The 20,167-nt window shown below is 41.3% G+C and overlaps 2 protein-coding genes across 5 annotated transcripts in view; both read right to left on the bottom strand.

Moving 5' to 3' along the window:
* LOC132870622 (NACHT, LRR and PYD domains-containing protein 12-like) overlaps nt 1-20,167 on the bottom strand; it is a 327,744-nt gene that overhangs the window by 277,053 nt on the left and 30,524 nt on the right. Inside the window, exons 10-12 of one of the 4 annotated variants that reach the window (XM_060904352.1) lie at nt 16,312-16,485; nt 12,915-13,088; nt 11,847-12,017 (exon numbers count right to left, since the gene is read on the bottom strand). The exons of the other annotated variants lie outside the window; for them this stretch is intronic. Coding sequence (XP_060760335.1) covers nt 12,011-12,017; nt 12,915-13,088; nt 16,312-16,485 — 355 coding nt within the window. The 3' untranslated portion in view covers nt 11,847-12,010. Of the gene's footprint in view, nt 1-11,846; nt 12,018-12,914; nt 13,089-16,311; nt 16,486-20,167 lie in introns of those variants that run through there. 4 annotated transcript variants of the gene reach the window in all.
* LOC132870627 (piggyBac transposable element-derived protein 4-like) lies at nt 7,925-11,625 on the bottom strand. Its single transcript, XM_060904364.1, has 2 exons — nt 10,513-11,625; nt 7,925-10,348 (listed from the first exon to the last, which is right to left on the bottom strand). Exons 1-2 carry the CDS (start codon nt 11,267-11,269, stop codon nt 9,381-9,383), a joined length of 1,725 nt encoding a protein of 574 aa, XP_060760347.1. The 5' UTR covers nt 11,270-11,625; the 3' UTR covers nt 7,925-9,380.

Consider the following 20,167-nt stretch of genomic DNA (forward strand, 5'->3'; position numbering starts at 1 on the left):
TCGTTCCACTAATCCATCAGTTTGTGGGCGATAAACGCTGGTGCAAATGGATTTAATTCCTAATAACCCATACAGCTTGCAAAGTGTACGTGACACAAAGGTAGTGCCTTGGTCAGTCAGGATTTTTTTCGGAATCCCAACTCGGGAGAGAACACGGAAAAATGCTTCCCAATACTATGTGCTGAAATATTGCGGAGAGGCACCACTTCCAGATATCGCATTGTCCACCAGAACTAAAATAAACCAATATCCTCATGCTGACAGTTCTAAGGGCCTGACAAGATCCATGCCAATTCTTTTGAATGGGGTCTCAATTAGAGGGAGAGGGCGCAAAGGCGCTTTTGGGGTGGCTGCAGGATTTACTAGCTGGCATTCGTGGCATGCCGCACACCACTGATGGACATCCCCACGAATCCCTGGCCAATAGAACTGCGCCATTATTCAGGCTAGTGTCTTATCTTGTCCCAAGTGTCTGGCCATAGGATTAAAGTGAGCCGCATGGAATACAAGTTCCCTACGGCCCTTTGGGATCAACAACTGGGTTATTTGTTCACCGGTTTGAGTGTCCTACATCACTCGATGTAGTCTAGCCTTAATAATAGCAAAGTATGGGAAGGAGGGTGTCGCATTTGGATGGAGAGTTTGACCATTGATTACTCTCACTTGGTCAAACACATGACGCAGAGTCTTGTCTCATGACTGCTCTGAGGGGACATCCTCGAGGGAATCCCCAAGAGAGGGAGGAGGGGCGAGCTGCTCCTCACTCCTCGTATTACCCTGGTGCGGTACTGACATAGAAGGCTCTGTGCCAGCTTCCCCAGTCAATGCTACACTGGGATCCCCCAGTGATGTATTCTTGCAGGACCCACCCCATTATATGCGCCATTAATTCCCTAAACGCCGGCCAATCAGTCCCCAGGATCAGAGGGTGGGTAAGACACAGATTAGCTGTCTTGATGCAATGTTTTTCTCCCCAAAATAAAATGTGGACGGACACTAGGGGATAATTGTGAACATCCTGGTGCACACACAAAACCTTCACCCCTTGTGCTCTCCCCAGTGCCTCACGTTGCACCATACTTTGGTGGATTGAGGTCTGATTACAGCCGGAATCCACCAACACGTGATACGTATCCCCTTGCACACTCACTGGTATACGCTACAGTTTTTGGTGCACATGTCAGTTCTGTGTTTTGATCACAGAAACATGAATGTGATCGTTACTGCAACAGCAATTACACTACTGTGATTATTACTGGAATAACAGTTACAGTATTTTATAGTTACTGTGATTAAATTCACAGTAAACATACAACATACTACAAGTGACTCGACATTTCAGTGTTCTTTTTACAGTATTTATTACTGAATATAATAATTATAACTATAGTGTTTGATTTTTTAAAAATTCCTTATGTATAAACAAACATTCTGTTAAATGAATTTAAAACAATTTGAAAAGAATAATTTGTTTTTAGAATTATATTAGAATTTGAATGCATTTTTAATAATTAGACTCATCTCACCTCATCTATCCCTTGACCTATAGGGTCGTTGGGGCATCATGGATGCTTGGGCTACAACCCTCCTCCAACCCAGGCACTGTCCCTTGTAGTATAGTATTTGTTAGACCGGCCGCACGTGTGACATGGCCATACCATTTGAGTTTTCTTTTCTTAACTGTCATGAGAAGGGTCTCATGTAGTCCTATAGCCTGTTCAACAGTCTGGTGGATAGTTTAATTCGTGATGTGGTCCCTGTGTGTTATACCGAGGATTGTCCTGTAGCACCTCATTTCTGTTGCTAGGATCCTTCTTTGTAGGTCTGCTGTGAGTGTCCACGTCTCACAGCCATACAGGAAAATTGATAAAGCAAGTGATTGTAGGAGGTGGATCTTTGGTCCCAACTGGATGTGTTTATCCCTCCATATGGTTTTTAGTCTTGCTACAGCAGATGTCATTTGTGCTATTCTAGCCATGATTTCTGGTTTTTGACCCTTCGTCGGATATGTTGGAGTCCAGGCACTTAAACGTTTTCACTTGTTCCAGTGTTGCTCCTTTGATTTTTTTACCTCCGTGTGGAACCCATGTGCATTATTTATAATCAATTTAGTCTTTTCGGCACTTATTTCCATTCCGTAGGCATCTGAGGTCCTGTCCAGCTTTTCCACCAATGTCTTTAGCTCATCCTCTCTCCCTGCTAAGCCATCGATGTCATTTACAAAATGTACATTTGTGATTTCGCCTTCCTCCTATTGAAACTGTACTGGAGTGGTTTTCTAGAGCATCTTCCATTATTCTTTCCAGGTATATGTTGAAAAGGGTAGGGGAGAGGAGGCATCCTTGCCGTACTCCTACTGTGGTGTGGAACCAGCTGCCAATATTCCCGTTCAAGTGCACAACACTTGTAGCCTTACTGTACAGTTGTTCAATAACTCATGTTTTCATTGATATATTTCCTCATAGTGGCCCACAGGGCTGCATGCCATACCCTGTCAAAGGCTTTTTTTAAAGTCAATAAACATGTGGTACAAGTCTTTTTGATGTTGTAGGTGTTTCTCACATAGTAATCTCAGATTGAAGATTTGTTCCGTGGTGCTTTGTCCTACCCTGAACCCTGGCCTGTTCCTCGGCAATGATGGACTCAGCGACAGGTTTTAATCTGTTCAAGATGATCTTCAACATAACCTTACTAGGGTGACTTAAGCTTATTGCGTGCTAATTTTGACATACTTGTAGGTTCCCTTTTTTTGGCAAGATTATGATCAATTATACGACAACATGTAATAAGTTCAAGTTCAATAATTTATTGCCATATCAACCCAGTTGATTGGAATTTGTCTTAGTGCCATTTCAAGTTAAAAAAAGGAGAGGAAACATACATACACAGAACATACAATGACATAACAATGACATAGACCATCATTCAAAACCAATAAAAACCATAAGTTAAACTTGTGCTGTTTTCCAATACTCATAAAGTGACTTGTGCATTCCAGTAAGGTACATTATCAGAGGTCATTTAGAAGTGTTAAGGAGCCTAATCATGGCAGGGTACGTACTATTACAGAAACGGGATGTTTTACCCCTAAGGCTTTGAACTCTCCTACCAGAAGGCAGTGATTTAAAAAGATACCTGGCAGGGTGAGAGGGGTCATCCAGAACTTTCTGGGCTTTGTGGTTGGCACGGGTGGCATAGATAGAAGCTATAGATGGAATGGTCTGTCCAATAATTTTGGATCCAGAACGCACCACCCTCTCCAACTGCTTCCTCTCTGAGGAGGTGGAGCTACTGTACCAGACCGTGATGGAGAAGGCCAGCACACTTTCCACAGTGGCTCTGTAAAACTGTAGCATTGCAACCCTAGCTACACCAAAGCTCCTGAGCTGTTGCAGAAAGTGAAGCCTCTGGTGGGCTTTACTTATGATGATATTGGTGTTAACCTCCCACTTCAGGGACTGACAGATGGTGGTGCCAAGAAATTTAAAACTGGACACTCTCTCCACTGCCTGTCCATCAATGATCAGAGGGGAGAGGACTGGCCTATTTTTCCTAAAGTCAATGATAAGTTCCTTTGTCTTATTGATGTTTAAAAATAGGTTATTCCCCTTACACCATACTTCTAAGGCTTCTACTTCAGATCTGTAGCTTGACTCACAGTTGTTACTGATGAGCCCAACTACAGTTGTGTCATCGGCATACTTAAAGATTTTAACATTATCAGAATGTGACACACAATCATTGGTATATAGGGAGTAGAGCAAAGGGGAAAGAACACACCCCTGTGGGGCTCCAGTATTAAGAATGCTAGATTTGGAGAACAGGTTGCCTATTTTCACAACCTGCCTCCTGTCCGATAGAAAGTTTAAGATCCAGTGACAGAGGGATTGATTAATTCCCATCAGCTGAAATTTATCGAAAAGTGTAGTGGGTATGATAGTATTAAAAGCAGAACTGTAATCTATAAATGATACTCTTGCATATGTAGCTGGGGCCTCCAGGTGCTGCAGGATGCTGTGGAGGCACAAGGACACAGCATCATCTACAGACCTGTTAGCGCAATAGGCAAACTGATAACTGTCCATCACAACACTGGCTAACTGTTTACAGATGAGCCGTTCAAAAACCTTCATTGCAATAGAAGTCAAAGCAACAGGCCTATAATCATTCAAACAACTAGTATTTGATTTCTTAGGTACAGGGATGATTACAGCAGATTTAAAACATGCAGGAACTTTGCACTCACAAAGAGACCAATTAAAAATATCTGTAAAAACAGAGGCAAGTTGATGGGCACAGTTCTTCAAAGTTAAAGCAGACACACCGTCTGGCCCTGCAGCCTTCCTCACATTCTGTTTGCGGAACAGGGCTTTGACTTCATGTTCCTTAACCACAAATGGTGGGGTTACAGGGACTGTACTAGGTGCAGGGACTGTGACAGGTCTGGGGCGATCAAATCTACAGTAAAACTCATTAAGCTTGTCTGGGAGCTGAGGGTCTGCATCTTGAGCAGCCCGTTTAGTCTTGTACCCAGTAATCAGAGGCGATTTTTCTCACCAGGCAAGCCAATCAGCTGCTTGGGGCCCCCACCAGGTGGCGACAGAGAGTCGAAATTTGCACAGCAGTTGATAGAGAAATTTGCGAGTCGAGAGTGAAGAAGAATCGAAATTTGCGTTTTGAAAAGTCATTCGCTGAGTCTGACTCTCACGGGTTTCCCGTTTACAATAAGCTGTTGGGAGGAACAAAATGCTAAGCAGCCAATTGTGTGACCATATTTTTGAGTGACAAAAGTCTTCAAGCAATCAGCGCTTGCAGTCTGCAGAGGGATCCCTTCCTGCGCGTGCAACCACATGTTTGCACAAATCGGAAACCCTGTAGGCTATTAACGTGCACATATTGCGTGTTGGTAGACCTCCATGGCTAAATTATTATGAAGAGAAACTATCCATCCGGGAGTGAAAAAAGAAAGAAGAAAAAAGAAGATGAGGGGAGAAGAAAGCAAGATGGTGGTAAGTCAGTAGCAATAATAATGAACAGAGACAATAGTATTTTTCCCTACCGTTGATAATGAATGATTTAGTGCAAATGGTGCTAGTCTTGTTTCACTCGCGCTAGCATGACCATACTTTATTTATGTTGTTTTTTTTTTTTTTTTAACGTCAAAAGCTATTGCTATGTTATTAAGTAGCCTAGTCCCTACTTTTAATAAAAAGCCTGTTAAGGTAATACAGGATTACACATAGAATGTTGTGGCTTTACGATTGCCATTTAGAACCAATAATATCTTCGAACCAGAAAATGTAGGCCCTAATTATTGTTTTTAAATGTGGCATATATTAGACACAGTAGTTGTTTGGAAAGGTGAAAGCTGTCATCAGCCAATCTGTGACACTGAGGCCTAGTCTGTATTTATTTATTTACAGCTGCAACTGCAGCTACTTGCCTCTGGGCTACTTGCCTCTGAAACAACAGGCAGAGAGATAGCTGAGGCATTGGATATTGACAGGACCTTTCCTGCTAAAAGAGAAAGGAAAACGACCAGACAATTTGCATATGAGGGCCAGGAAGAGACTCAGTCTTCTCCTGAAGAACACTTCAGAAGAGTTTTCTTTCTGCCCCTAGTGGACACAGCCCTCACCAGTCTTAATGATCGTTTTAACAAGCTGGAGAGAGTGTACAACCTTTATGGTTTTATTTTCTCGAAAGAGGACATGCATGAATCAATAAAGAATGGCACACTTGGGCAGAAATGTAGGGCATTGGTGCAAAATATGAATGACCTGGATGCTGAAGATTTAGTTCTGGAGGTCAGAGCTGCATACCATGCATTTCCAGATGAGGTATCTTCTCCAAGAGAGATGCTTGACTACATTTACAGGGAAGACCTTCTAGATCTATATGCAAATCTAAGCATTGCCCTTCGCCTCCTCTTAACCCTACCTGTTACAGTAGCTTCTGGGGAGAGAAGCTTCTCTGCCCTTAAGTTGATCAAAACGTATCTACGATCAACTATGTCTCAAGAGAGACTTTCTGGTCTGGCACTCATCTCGATTGAGCACAGGGTGCGAAGGTCTTTGGACCTTGAGGACATGGTCACCGTGTTTGCACAAGCCAAGGCCCGGAAACAGATCATGTGAAGACATCTCTTACACTATTGTTTCTTTGTTTCATTATTGTTATTTATTAAAATTACAAAGGTCCAGAGTTTGTCCTAGTGAAATTCTGTTGTGTGTGCGCGTGTGTGGTGGGGTGGGGGGGTCGGGCCCCCCAATGAATTTCTGATTGGGGCCCCACTAGACCCTAGAATCGCCACTGCCAGTAATCCTCTGTAGTCCCTGCCATACCCCCCTGGAATCTTTATCTTTTAATTTATCTTCAAGATTATCTCTATATCTAGTCTTTGCTTTCTTAACAGCCCGTTCAAATTCATATCTGGCTACCCTGTATAGGTCTTTATCGCCACTTTTAAAAGCACGATTTTTCTCTATACATAATTGTTTAATCTCTTTATTGAACCATGGCTTATTATTACTAAAAACAACCACAGGCTTTGATGGAAAGCATACATTCTCTACGAAGTTGATATAGGAAGTGACTGTATCAGTAAATTCATCTATACCATCGCATGCTTCACTAAAAACATTCCAGGCCGTTTGTTCCATACAATCAATTAACATTCCCTCAGCAGCAGGAGTCCGTTGTCTTATTGTCATTATGGATCGCTTAACAGTTTTTAATTGTTGGCGGTACTGAGGTATTAGAAAAATCATATTATGGTCAGATTGACCTAAAGGTGCCCGTGACACAGCACGGAACGCCTGCGGAAGAGTACAATAACATTGGTCCAATGTTTTCTCACCTCTCGTAGCAAGGTAAATCTGTCGTTTGTAACTGGGGAGTGATTTATTGAGGTTAACATGGTTAAAGTCTCCCATTAACAGAAGGACCGAGTCCGGGTGTGCTCTCTCCAACTCCATGACTTGGGCAGAGAGTTGCTCTATAGCAGATGTAGCCACAGCCTGCGGGGGGATGTAAACAGCCACCAGAATGATGGAGGCGAATTCCCTCGGTAAATAGAAGGGCCGACATTGAATTGTAAGGGCCTCCAATTCCGGAGAGCAAGACCGATATATTGTTGTTGTGTTGGTACACCATCTATCATTCACAAGGAAGGAGACCCCGCCGCCCTTCTGTTTTAACGAGCCCACCGTGCGGTCCGCCCGAAACAGTGAGAAGCCAGCTGGAAGTATTGCGGAGTCTGGCACACCCTCGTGGAGCCAGGTTTCTGTAAAGCACATCACCGAGCAGTCAGCAACGTCGCGTCTGGAACTAATCAGAAGGGACAGCTCGTCCATCTTGTTGGCCAGCGATCGAACATTAGACAGAATTATGCTGGGTAGTGGGCAGCGATGTTTACGCCTCCGAAGACGCACGAGAGCCTCGGCTCTTCTCCCACGCTTCCGGGCTGGTTGGTTGTGACCCGAGGCCGAGGAACTCTCAGGCGACAGTATCAATGTGGTTACAAAGTCGTTTGATGAGTGCAACAGTCTTGGAGGAGACTGCTGTACAGTGTCCCGAATATGCAGTAATTCCAGTCTCTCATATTTTATCAGACAATCCACGCGATCCACACTTATACAAACAATTAACAGGCAGAGTAACCAGAGCAGCACCAAAGCAAACAGTTATAAACCTGCAACTCAGCGCCTTCTCTGGACACAATAGTGAAGTGGCGCCATCTGCTGGACAGCTACTACTACTGCAATTCTATTTATTATAATTAGTTATATAAGATTTCCCTCCAGTTAAACAGTTGTGTTTTTTATAAAGTCTGCTGAGTTTTCAGCTCCTTTTAACATTAAATCTTCTTGTCTACAGGAAGTGTGACTGCAGTGTGAGGAAATGAGGCGACAAAATGGACCAGTTTCACAGCAAACAGTGAAGTTTTATTAAACATCTGCTGGATGATTAACAGATAAATATATTTATATTACAGAAATACAGAAAACAATACGGTAACTGTCAACTTCTCAATTACATCACATACCTCATTTCAAAAGCAGTAAATGTTTTTTCACAGGTTGACCTGTGAAAACTTAGTCGTACTATGATTTTTTTTCTTTTGTTCTGTCACATTTGTTTTATACTCTGTTGTCTCATTGTCCTTCATGTTACTTAATTAACCTAACGTATAATTTACAAGTGCAATTATTTTGTAATGCAGGTTATACCAAGTCAATAAAGGGAAAAACAAATTTAAACAGTGTCATTCTTAAACAGAAAATTATGAATAATAAACTGTAGTGGTAGAAGAACAAAAAAAAACACTTAAGAAAATAATCAGCAGTGTATAGCAGTAACTCTGCTTCATCACACCACCCTGTCATTAATTATTTTACTACAACACCACATCACCCACAGTGTTTTATTTCTTACATCATTAAAGAAAGAGTTATATGATCCCTAAAGCACAACGCATGATGTGTTTCTGCAAGTGAAGTAAAGCCCACCAAAGCATCTCTGCTTCATGAGAAACATTTTCTTTCTGCAGTAGTCAGTGGAGGAATCAGTTTTAGGTCTGAATATAGAATCAGAGGGACTGAGCTACAAAATTCATGTTAAATACAAACTTCATAGAACAAAAATATCTACAGTGTATTATATAATTATACTGATTTATTCAAAGTGTATTTCACTATTAGAATTATGCAAAAATACAGAAAGCAGTGTGTACTGAAGTAAAAGCCTTGTAGTGAGAATCTCCTCAGGGGCCTGAAACTGTTCCTGTCCATTTCAGCTCCCTCTTCCACTGACCACGTCTCCGAGTCTCTTTCATTTGTTAGAACTAACCCTTACATACTGTTCATATTCCATGCCTTCATGGTATGGTCTGGGTCAATTTTGACCCAGGCAAAGAATACCCTACTAATAAGAGTCCACACCCAATTTTGAGCTCCATATCTTTTTAAAACATATAAATGACCAATCTGACATTAATAAATGGTTGATTAATCCTTAATCAATGTTTCAGAAAGCAAAGAGAGTGTATTTTTTATATATTTACACTACCCGATTTTGGATAGAAACATCTTTCACACATTCTTTTTTACCTAAGACATGAAAACATAATAGTCATAATGATGTTAATATATTTTATTGAAAGTACAGTTTGCAAAAACATTTAAGAACATTTAAGAAGAAGAGGATTTAGTTTATAATAACCCAGTACAACCATTGGAACGTTGAACACCGTCCCCATTGTCTTAACACCAAAAAACTCTCCATAACTACCAATGCAATAACACATTCATTAATTATATAAATTCAGTATGAATTCAACATCAGCAGTTAGAACATAAATCACATCATCCACAACAATATTACTGTGTGCATTCAAAGCAGTAGTGTGACACCTTGTGTGTGTGGGCCTTGCATATGTGTTTCCTACATTTGCAGCAGGTTGTCCCGGTCTTGCAGTGTTTTTTTGGTGGGCAGAAGTTGCACCTCTTTCTTTTCTGTCCCCTTCTGTTGTCTTCATGTGGGACATCAGTGCCAGTGCCAGGCTGAGGTGGCTGTACTGCTCTTACCAGTGCGGCAGAAGCTGCTGTGCGAGGAAGGTGTTGCCGCTTTTGCATGCATGGAGTCACGAGAGCCTTTCCAAGTTCCTCCAAAAAGTGCCTCCTCCAGTTCCTCACGCTTGCCCTCCAGGTAGGGTTTAGCTCTCTCCAGATCACAAACGAGTTGTAGGTGGATATGTCAATGATATTGTGAAATATAGCAAGAGGCCAGCGGGCAGTCCTCCTCTTGCAGCTGTATGTGCCTGTCACTTTATCAAGATTGTCCACTCCACCTTTGTTGGCATTATATTCAAGTATCATGGTGGGTTTTCTGTCCTCCCGAGTACTGATCTCTGCAGCCTTGTGCAATGTGCTCATTAGGATGACATTCTTGTTCTTCTTTGGCATGTATGAAACAACTGTGGTGTCATGGGTGAAAGCAAACTTCGATGAAAATACCTCTCTCCCTCTTGTTGTCACCAGAGTGGGGGGTAGCTCAGGTTTGTTCCGTCTCACTGTGCCAACCATTGTCATCTTCTTCTTTAGGAGCTCCTGACCAAGCTCATAAGAGGTGAAAAAGTTGTCACATGTCACATTGTGTCCTCTTAGCCCTTCTGTCATCTCTAGCACAACGCGCTTGCCCTGTTTTCTCTCTGGGGTTCCCCCAGCTGGCTTCCCAGTATATACTTGCATATTCCAAGCATAACTGGAACGTGCATCACAAGCTGCCCATAGCTTTATGCCATATTTCCCTGGCTTGCTAGGCATGTACTGCCGAAAAGGACAGCGACCTGGAAAAACATGAAAAGGAGGGAAACAATTTACTTTCAAAATGTCATGTTTATGAATGGAATTGTATGTGTATGTGTGACTCTAGCCATTTCATTTCACAACCAACGGCATGTATATACAGAAACTATAATTTATTTAGCCTATAGTAAAATGCAAATCCTACCTCTGAATGGAACCAATCTTTCATCCACTGTCACCTCAGGACCAGGGTTGTACATTAGAGGTAGCCGTTCTACCCACTTGTCCCAGACATCCCTGATTGCTGCCAGTTTGTCAGTGACACGTCGCACAGGTCTTGTCTCTCGATTATCAAATCTGATGACTGCTGATATGGTACGGAACATCTCTAGGGACATGGTGGCACGAAATATTGGTCTTCCTGTGTCAGCATTCCAGAGACTGGAAGCAGCCTCACCCTTTGACCTGTAAATGCCAGCCAGTATTAGAAGCCCTATGTAGGCATGCAGCTGAGTCACATCTATGGTCTTCCACTCTTGACCATACCGTTTGATCCCTTCCCTGTTTGTCATTTCAATGACAATTCTTTCAATGGCTACAGGAAGGAAGAGCTGGAACGTTGACAGAATGCCAAATGCTTGGGAAATAGCCAGTCTTGTGGGTCCTGGAGTCATTCGAATGACATTTTCCCCTGCCATCCTCCCTGCAACTGTATGAGGAAGTGAGGACCAAATGATGGCATTGTTTTTCGACATGACTGTCTCCCCCACTGCCTGCTCATTTTCTTCATCATTGGCATCATCATCATCATCATCATCATCGTCGTCGTCATCATCAGAGTGACTGTAATCAGAGTTTTCCTCTAATTGGTCTTCTTGCTCTGACACATCCTCGTCCAAATCACTGTCTTCATCTTGGAAGATTAGATCAAGTACTTCTTGTACAGTATGTCTCTCCACCATATTCTCTGTAAATATCAGTGCTGTATGATCTGATGACCACTCAACTCCTCTTTATATAGGTCTATAGATTTTGTTACATTTCTGGTGCAGGTGCAGATCTCACGCCTGTTTCAAGGCACCCTCTGACCTCATATGACCTCTGTTCCTTATGTTTACTATGTATGATCACTGTGCAACTGTTTTTTTTCACTGTTTCGAGATTCCCCATGACTCTTCAAAAACTAACAGGTACATGTTCCTATGGAAACCATATTTTCTGTGAGAAAATATGGTGGGAACATGTAAAGTTCCCGAGACAGGTTCAAGTCCCCCCTTGAACACTGTCATAACTGTCCCATAAGTGATATACAAGAACATGGCATGTACTGTCCCTCCCCTCCCACCCTTTACCATGATTTAACACACTCTGGGAAGTTTAAAAGACATTCAAATGAATATGGGTCAAATTTGCCCCAGAACAGCCTAAGTGTACAAAAAATTGTAACCCCCCTGTAAAATTATACCAGTTTAAAATATTTTCAGTTTTGTGTATTTTGGATCACTTTAGGAAAAGTCTTACGATATCAGGCCAAAAAAATGACATTTAGGGTATTTTTATTGCTGTCAAATGTTAAAATGGGTCAAATTTGACCCAAACAGTATGTAAGGGTTAAATGACTGATGTGTTTATGAATGTGTTGTCTGTTCCCCAACATGGAAATGCAGGAACACCAGAGTCTTCATCACACACACAGATGTTCATCACACCCTGAAAATAAAAGAAAAAAAACATCTGGATTAACCCCCACACACTGGACTGTGGTACTTCATGACCAACAGCATGTAATCATCTCTGATCCAAGAGAAACATTATTATCTCCTGTTTATAATTTAATTCAACATTTATTCAGTCTTATATAATATCTGTGTTCCAACACTGAGCTCCAACAAACGAGAACTTCCACAAGATCTAACAGGAAAATGAGCAGACGTTTCCCATCACATCACTGCTCTTGTCCAATCACAGGCTTTGGAGCTTTTTAAACAGTAACTAACACTGCGGTGGGTTTGATCTCTTGTTCTACATGTAGATTTAAGTGCAGACTTTAAGAAGAAGCCGAGGTGAATTTTACAGGAACGACAGAAGACACGGTGTGGAGGTGGAGAGCAGGAAGGAGTGTCAGAGTGAGTCAAGTGGCTCCTTAAATCACATATTTGTGGCAGTGTGGCATTAAAGATGATCATTTTACTGAGTTTTGAGGAGAGTTGAGAAGAAAGTGTGCTGCTGATCAGAAACAGGGAAAAGCTGAGATCATCTTATTCAGACAAAAGCAGCAGGATGAAGTCAGAGACAGCAGGGTGTCACAAGGAGACGAGGTGTTCATTTACAATCACTCTCATGCACTCAGACGGGACATTTTGGAGACTCTGACTGTCTCCATCTTCTGCTTTCAGATGAATTTTAAATCAATTTTACTGAACAACAAACAGCATTAAAGACAACTGGGAGGGAAAAAGTCGGATTAAATAGAACACAGTGAAAATTTCTAAAACTGGTTTCATTTCATGGTCTGGTCATGTGACATTTACTGAAATTAAACTAAAATGATGAGATTAAATTATTATTCCTTCTTTTCAAGATTTGCCTAAAAAGATTATTACTTACTCAAGTGTCTGCAGTTTGTAACGTTTATCGTCCTTAAGAGCAGAGAGCAGCTTCTTTCCTGAGTCTCCTATTTTATTCCCAATCAGATCCAGTTCTCTCAGGTGTGAGGGGTTTGATCTCAGAGCTAAACTCAGAGCAGCACAGCCTTCATCTGAGACACCACAATCACACAACCTGCAGAGACACAATGACACACACTTCACTGCCTCAGTTTGTGAACATCAAGATTTGTTCTCGGTCTTTAAATTAGAGGTGTGTGTGTGTGTCCCATGGATGTGGCATTTATTCACCATTCCATATCAAGGAAGTAGCTAAGCTGAGATCAGAAGAAGGAAGTTACAGCTCACGAGTTACAATCAGAAACAAATTTCAGAAATTAATGCAATCAAACAAACAGAACTTTAGATTTACAATTTATCTGAAATATTGCCAAATTATTCCACCACTGCAGGCTCCAATGTGTTTAGGTTTGAGATGTTAATCATGTTCTTTCCTGATTGACAATCGGTTACAAGGCTCCACCCCTTTGAGAGATCGACCAATCATAATAAGGAGAAGCCGTGCATCCAGGCGGAACAAGCAAAAAAGAAAAAAAAAAATTGTCCAATCCACAGCGAAATTTTCCCCCTGTGAAAACACTCGCCCACACTCCATTCCCTCCCAGTGAAGCGGTGCGTCTGGGCGGGGCTCAAAATGACGAGATAGACACTTTGGTGAAATAAACAGTGTGAGTTTAATGAACAAACAGCGCGATATTGCAGTGAGATACTCCATCAATCTGATTCACTCAAATACTGAACGACACCAAGACTGATGAATAAAATAGAGACTTTGGGAAACGTTTCATTGCTGCATTTTAATGAAATGTGAGGGGAAGCCGGGCTTCCAGTGTCGTCTTAAAGCAAATCACCACTGACAGAGATGGACTGGAACATTATTTACCATTTTACCATTTATTATTATTATTATTAAAATTCAAAATCAACAAAAGGATTGTTGCCGTGGGTTTCAGTTTATTGGAAGTTCTTTTCTCCTCCTTTTTAATTTTTATTTAAAATTCATTTTTTTATCTATTTAATTTTTTCACTGCATCAGTTCTGTGGCATTAACGTCTCATTTTACTTTTTAAACTCTATATTCCTGAGATCATTTCCACCATGTCACTGCTGCTTTAAACCCTGCAGCTCACACAGAGGGCAGTTAGTTTGAGTCTCAGGTGCAGTTTGTGTGATTAGTTACAGTCGGTGCGTTCACATGCACATCCAAATTGAGCTGCTGTCAGTAATCGCACTAAGGGTCCCAGCAGGGGTGCCAGAGAAATCCAATCCTACATGCACACAAGGAAATCGAGCTATTGTGTGAGGTACATTGTGCACCCGAACCACAGGTGGCGCTACATGCCCCATCGTGTTGGTACACTTCCGGTTGTCGTCATGAAGAAGAGCTATTCAAGAGTATAAACAAAGTTATCAGTTCCGTGTTCACAAGAAGTGTGTTTGTAGTTTGTATGTACGAACAGAAGTGTTCCTAATAAAGTGGGCGGCTAAGGTGAGGTGTCATGCCGACCGAGGCTGTTTTTTTTTTTTTTTTTCCGACCGAGGCTGTTTTTTTTTTTTTTTTCCGACCGAGGCTGTTTTTTTTTTTTTTTTTTTCGACCGAGGCTGTTTGTGTTTCCCGCTTGTGGTCTCGTCACTCCCGGAAGGGGCAGTGCTGAAGTAAGTAGCTGGACTATGTAGCTTGATAGGGTTTACATGCACTAAGTAGCTCGGCAAAAATCGCATAATCTAGGTCGTGTAGCTCGATTATGAGAAATCAAGTTCGGTTCAATTTCAGCCTAGCTAAGGTGTTTCCATGCCATTTAGAACTTCGATTTCAGTCGAGCAACAGCAGAAATTCGATTTTCTCTATGTGCATGTAAACGCACTGAGTGTTGTAGTAAATTTCACAGTGAGTTCAGACACATCGCAGTCGGATCAAGTCCCGTTTTGTGCTGCAGCTTCTCACATACGTCCATCTGACCCAAAGACTCTGTGACAAATCATCAGTGTGCAGTGAACAGAAACAATCTTCCTCCTCAGGACACTGATGATGAACCTAAAACCTCTGCTTCAGTCTCACTATTAGAGAATGGGTCTTACTGAGGAGCAGGTCATGTGACTCTCAGCAGGGATGTGCACAGGATTATAGAGGGGCAGGGGCTCAAAGTCAGAAAAAGCGCAGCAAGTGCATGATTTTTTTTTTCCCCCCCGGTCCTTTCCAAAATATGGAAATGTAGAATTAAAATTAATGTACTAATAGGAAGGTAAGTACTTAGCTATGTGTCCTGTGTTGGTGAAAGTGATATGCAATTGCCATTTCTTTTGTGTCAGCAAAATCGTCACTCACATTATCATAGGCTTGGAAGACATGCAAAGCAATAAAACACTGGTGCATTATTAGGCTTTTTTATTGTTAAAGATTTAACATTGAACAGTGAAACCTGAACTTTGAACAAATAAATAAATAGCCTAATGGACAAAATGATAAAAATCAGTCCTTCCTCTCATAAGGTAGAAGCCTAACATTCCAGGGGCCTTAAAGCAGTAACCTTCTGGGGGCCATGTCCCTGTAGATATTAATGACCTCATTGTAATTTATGGGTGTGTCTTTTTCAATCGAGAGGAGAAGGAGATCAGAGAGCCTCTCTTCTTTGCATAGGCTTCTGAGTACATTTTTCACAAGCTTTTGTTTTTTTCTGAAACATAAAACACCATTTGATTTGAGCACGTTGTGGAAGAGGTCGACGACTAGTTATATACACAAGAGGAGAATGTAAGCTTCCTGACGATATCTGATACTTGCATGTAGACCGAAGCGCGGCCGAGGCAATCGATTGTGAACAGTAACAGGTCAGGTCACGTCAGTTAACAAGCAGATTATTAAACTACAGAGACTTAAATTACTCGCACAAATGTCAGTAGCCCTACAAACGCCCAAATGTGATGTCCATACAGTTTGAAAGGGCGAACTGTTAGACCATAACTCACATGTTCAAGCTGCCTCACTGTTGTGTCTCCTCTGTTATCATTGTGGCAGCGCGCGCAGCGGCTTCTTCCCTCTCACTCAGTCCGCGCGCCCCCTCTCTCTGGCCGCGCGCGAGCGGAGCAGCAATGGACAGAGAAGCGGCAGCTCAGCGCGCGCAGCCACCCCGGATTACAAGAACATTGGTAGATTGCCGTGGAGTTTTTGTACCGCCACTGTTTTAAACTTCTAACAGGACTGTATTATTTATTATTATTATTATTATTATTATTATTTTTAAAGGGCAACATTTAATTCGAGGCAAAAAGGGCAGGGGCTCAAGCACCCCTAAAGCCCTATGTGTGCACGTGCCTGACTCTCAGAGAGATGATCTTACCTCAGTGTCTCCAGTTTACAGTGAGGATTCTCCAGTCCAGCACAGAGACGCTTCACTCCTGAGTCTCCCAGATTATTATAGGACAGATTCAGGTGTCTCAGGTGTGAGGGGTTTGAGCTCAGAGCTGAACTCAGAGCAGCACAGCCTTCATCTGAGACACCACAACCATCCAACCTGCAGAGACACAATGACACACACTTCATCAACAGATTTCCATCTTGGTGTAATTCTTACTTTAAAGATGATGAGTGTAAAATTAATTTTATTATTCAGAATGTCATGAGGATTTAATATCACCTGTTTATTCTCATTAACAGTGTAATTAATAATGATAATACTGAGTGTTATATTTAGTTTCTCTCCTCTGCTGTGTGTGATATTAAACCATCAGCAGCTGAAGCTGAACAGAGAACAGCAGAGAGACCATGAACTTTAATCAGAGAGAGAGAGAGAGAGAGAGAGAGAGAGACTGAATCTCAGATGGTTCTCTACTAGACTTATAGTGCACTACACAGGGGCAATAAACTTGTTTCTCCAGAGTCGACAGAGTGCATTTATAGAACACTATAGATTTATATTATTGTAGAATCAGAGAAGTAAACAATGATTATTCCATATAAATCCTACAAACATTCAGCCACTCGTTCTTGAGACAGCGTGCGAACAAGAGTTTCAGAAAAAATGGACAGAAAACCCGAAAACATACCGGTTTCACCTCTCAGTGTCGGAGGAATAAAAATATCAGTGTAATTTATGACGATGTTCATTTGTCTAATTACTTTTTCATCCTTCAAAAAGAGGGAGCACATATAAACAGTGCTGTAATTTCAACACCAGTCACCTGCCAGCAGAGGTGGACAAAATACCCAACTGCATTACTGAAGTCAAAGTACAGATCCCACTGGTCAAATGTGACTCCGATACAAGTGAAAGTTGTCCAGTCAAATTTTTACTTAAAGTACTGAAGTATTTGCTTTTAAAAATACGGAAGTATTAAAAGTACATTTTCTGTCAATGCATTGTTGTATTATTGTCACAACGCTGACAAAACCTAATGCCTCTGAAGCAACCGACTGGATTTACTGACTAACTTGTAGAACCTGGAGAATAAACACCTGGTAGAACGTTACAAAATGAAACAACTTACAACCAAGCAGAATCATCAATAAGATGCTCGCTAGGTTCTCTCTTTGGCTACTGGTAAAAAACACATAGTAGCTATAGTAATTATGGAAGGTCACAAAAGCTACAACGTTAACGTTACCAAAGACAGAAATGTGAATTCACAAAATGAACGCATGCTGTGTCATCATGGTGATTTAACGTTAAGCTAGCTAGTCAGTGAAACTCTACCTGACATGCTAGCAAACTCTTTTCAAACTCGAAATCATATTGGGTAGCTAACGCTACTAGAAAAGAAAGATTTCTACATTCTATTTATTTGGCAAAATTATGCTAAACATATTTCTGAAAGGACTTCGGATAATTCTGTTTTTGCATGCTAACTAACAGTGTGCAAGTTAATGAGCCGTGTGTTTGCGTTAGCCGTGGACAAGGCTATGGCAACTTGGCGGGAAAATCCATAGAAAGTCATTTGACTAACCAGACTGCATCGCTATCGCAACATTATCACTAGCTCTAAAAGCACAGACAACTTCATTACAAGCTTTCTCTTGGAATAAAATGTTTACATACGTTCACATATGCTTCTGCAGGTTGGACAAGGAGTTTTTGGAGGCCATAATGTGGTTTGTTTTAGGCAAACAAAGCAAACATTTAAAATGAAACAAATCTTTATTCCTTTCCCCAGAAGAACCGCCTCCTTCCATTCTGCCATCAACTGATCGTGTTCAAATAACGCTGCGGAGTAACTGAACTTGATTTTATAGTCTATGGACGTGACGTGACCCTAGTGATTACTGATCGGTGTCTCAGTGTCACCTGCGAAAAAAACAATCGCGTTTTAGAAAAGAAAAGAAAAAACATCCACTTTCTAAACTGCTTCATAGTAACGAGGACCTTGACAGAAATGTAGTGGAGTAAAAAGTACAATATTTGTCTTTCAAATGTAGTGAAGTTAAAGTCATAAGTTTCAAAAAACAAAAACTCAAGTACAGATCAGGGCTTTGAATCAGAATTTTTTTTCCTATTGGTTCGTTCCGAACAGAAACGGAATTTTAACGTTTCCGGTTTTGGGTTCCACCATTAAATAGACGTTCCCGAACCGGTTAGAACAAAAAAAATGTCGTTCCCAGAACAGTTAATTATGTTCCCTGTCAGCTGTTTAACAAATGGCTATAAAATTATGTCTAAGTCTCATCCAGCTTAAGCCAAATGTAGGCTAATTCTATTACAACCTTCATTAAATAAGAAATAATTCAAAACAAATTATTATTTCAAATGTTGGCGATTTGGATTCTAAGTATGTCTTCCCATCTACACAAACAGAAAAAGTGCCAAAAATGAAAGATAATTTGTTTAGTGTGTTACCAAAGGCTAGTCAGGCCCTATGCATTGATAGGCTAACAGAGGTTAACGTCATTTAATGTTCGCGAGCCTCTCATTAACGTGGACAAATATATTGATATCGTGTTTGAAATTGATGTTTCTGAATAACGATAGACTGCAATATTTACCTCTTATTTAAGATGTGGAGACGTGATAGTAGTCCACCCTCCCGCTCTCTCCATTCAGTCAGCGAACGTCACACAGGAAGTGAACCCCAGCGGGTCATAGAAACTTGCGCAGGAGAAGAATGACTTTTTTATTTGTAGGCTACGGAAACTTTGAGGAACGAAATAAAAACCGGTATTAACTGGTTACCATTATTTTTAATAAGCATTTCTGTTCCGGAACATAAAAAATAATAAAGTTTCTGGTTTCGTTTCTGTTCCATGTGAAATAGAAAAAGTTCCCGGTTTTCGTTTTCGTTCCTTGAACCGGTTCAAAGCCCTGGTACAGATACTCAAAAAGTGTACTTAAATACTCAAGTAAATTTACTTGGTTACTGTCCACCTCTGCCTGTCAGTAACGCGATAGAGAGCGCCACTTCCAGTCAGACTACAAACATGGCTGACCTGAACTACAACACCCAAGAACCACAGCGCCCTCTATCACCTGTCTATTAATTACACCTGTCACTCATTTCCTGGTTAATCAGCCCACGCTATATAAACACCTCTCCCACACTCACTCCATGTGAAGTATCATTCAGTGTCTTACCCGTCATACCAAGCCTTGTTATTTTGCCTGCTTTATCGTGTTCTCGACCCTCGTTATTGTCTTGTTACTCTAGACCTTATTATTCTGACTGCTGATCGATCAATCGACCCCTGCCTGTCCCTCGACTTCGATTTCGTCTAGCGTTTTGGATTTGTTTGCCAGTCTGCGTTCCCCACTCTCCCCTGCACATACATCTGTAAGTGCCCGCATCCTGACATCCCCCAATCTGGATGCAGGCTCCCTCAAAATAAAGCTGAAGGTCTGCACTTTGAGCTCATCTTCATTATTTAATTTCATCAACATACTGTGGAGGAGCAAAAAAATAAAGAAATAAATCATCCACGTCCTGGCTGGATTTAGGGGGGTCCTGGGTTCAATGTTAAAAAATAAGTTTTTTTATATACATCACATCACAGTTAAACTCGACATTCCACTCCATCCCTGAAATTTTCATGCAACAAGAAAGGAAAGAGAGATGAATTGATCTTTGTAATGTTTTTCGGTCGCACTTGTTTTTACAGTAAAATTCGAGTCATGCTGCCTGTTAAAGCCTCGATATCTCAGAAACTAATGCAGATACAAGCCTGGAATTTTACACACTATTTATTGGGAAGAGTGACTTCGTTTAAAAAGT

The sequence above is a fragment of the Neoarius graeffei genome, chromosome 22 (assembly GCF_027579695.1).
Source record: "Neoarius graeffei isolate fNeoGra1 chromosome 22, fNeoGra1.pri, whole genome shotgun sequence".
NCBI lineage: Eukaryota > Metazoa > Chordata > Actinopteri > Siluriformes > Ariidae > Neoarius > Neoarius graeffei.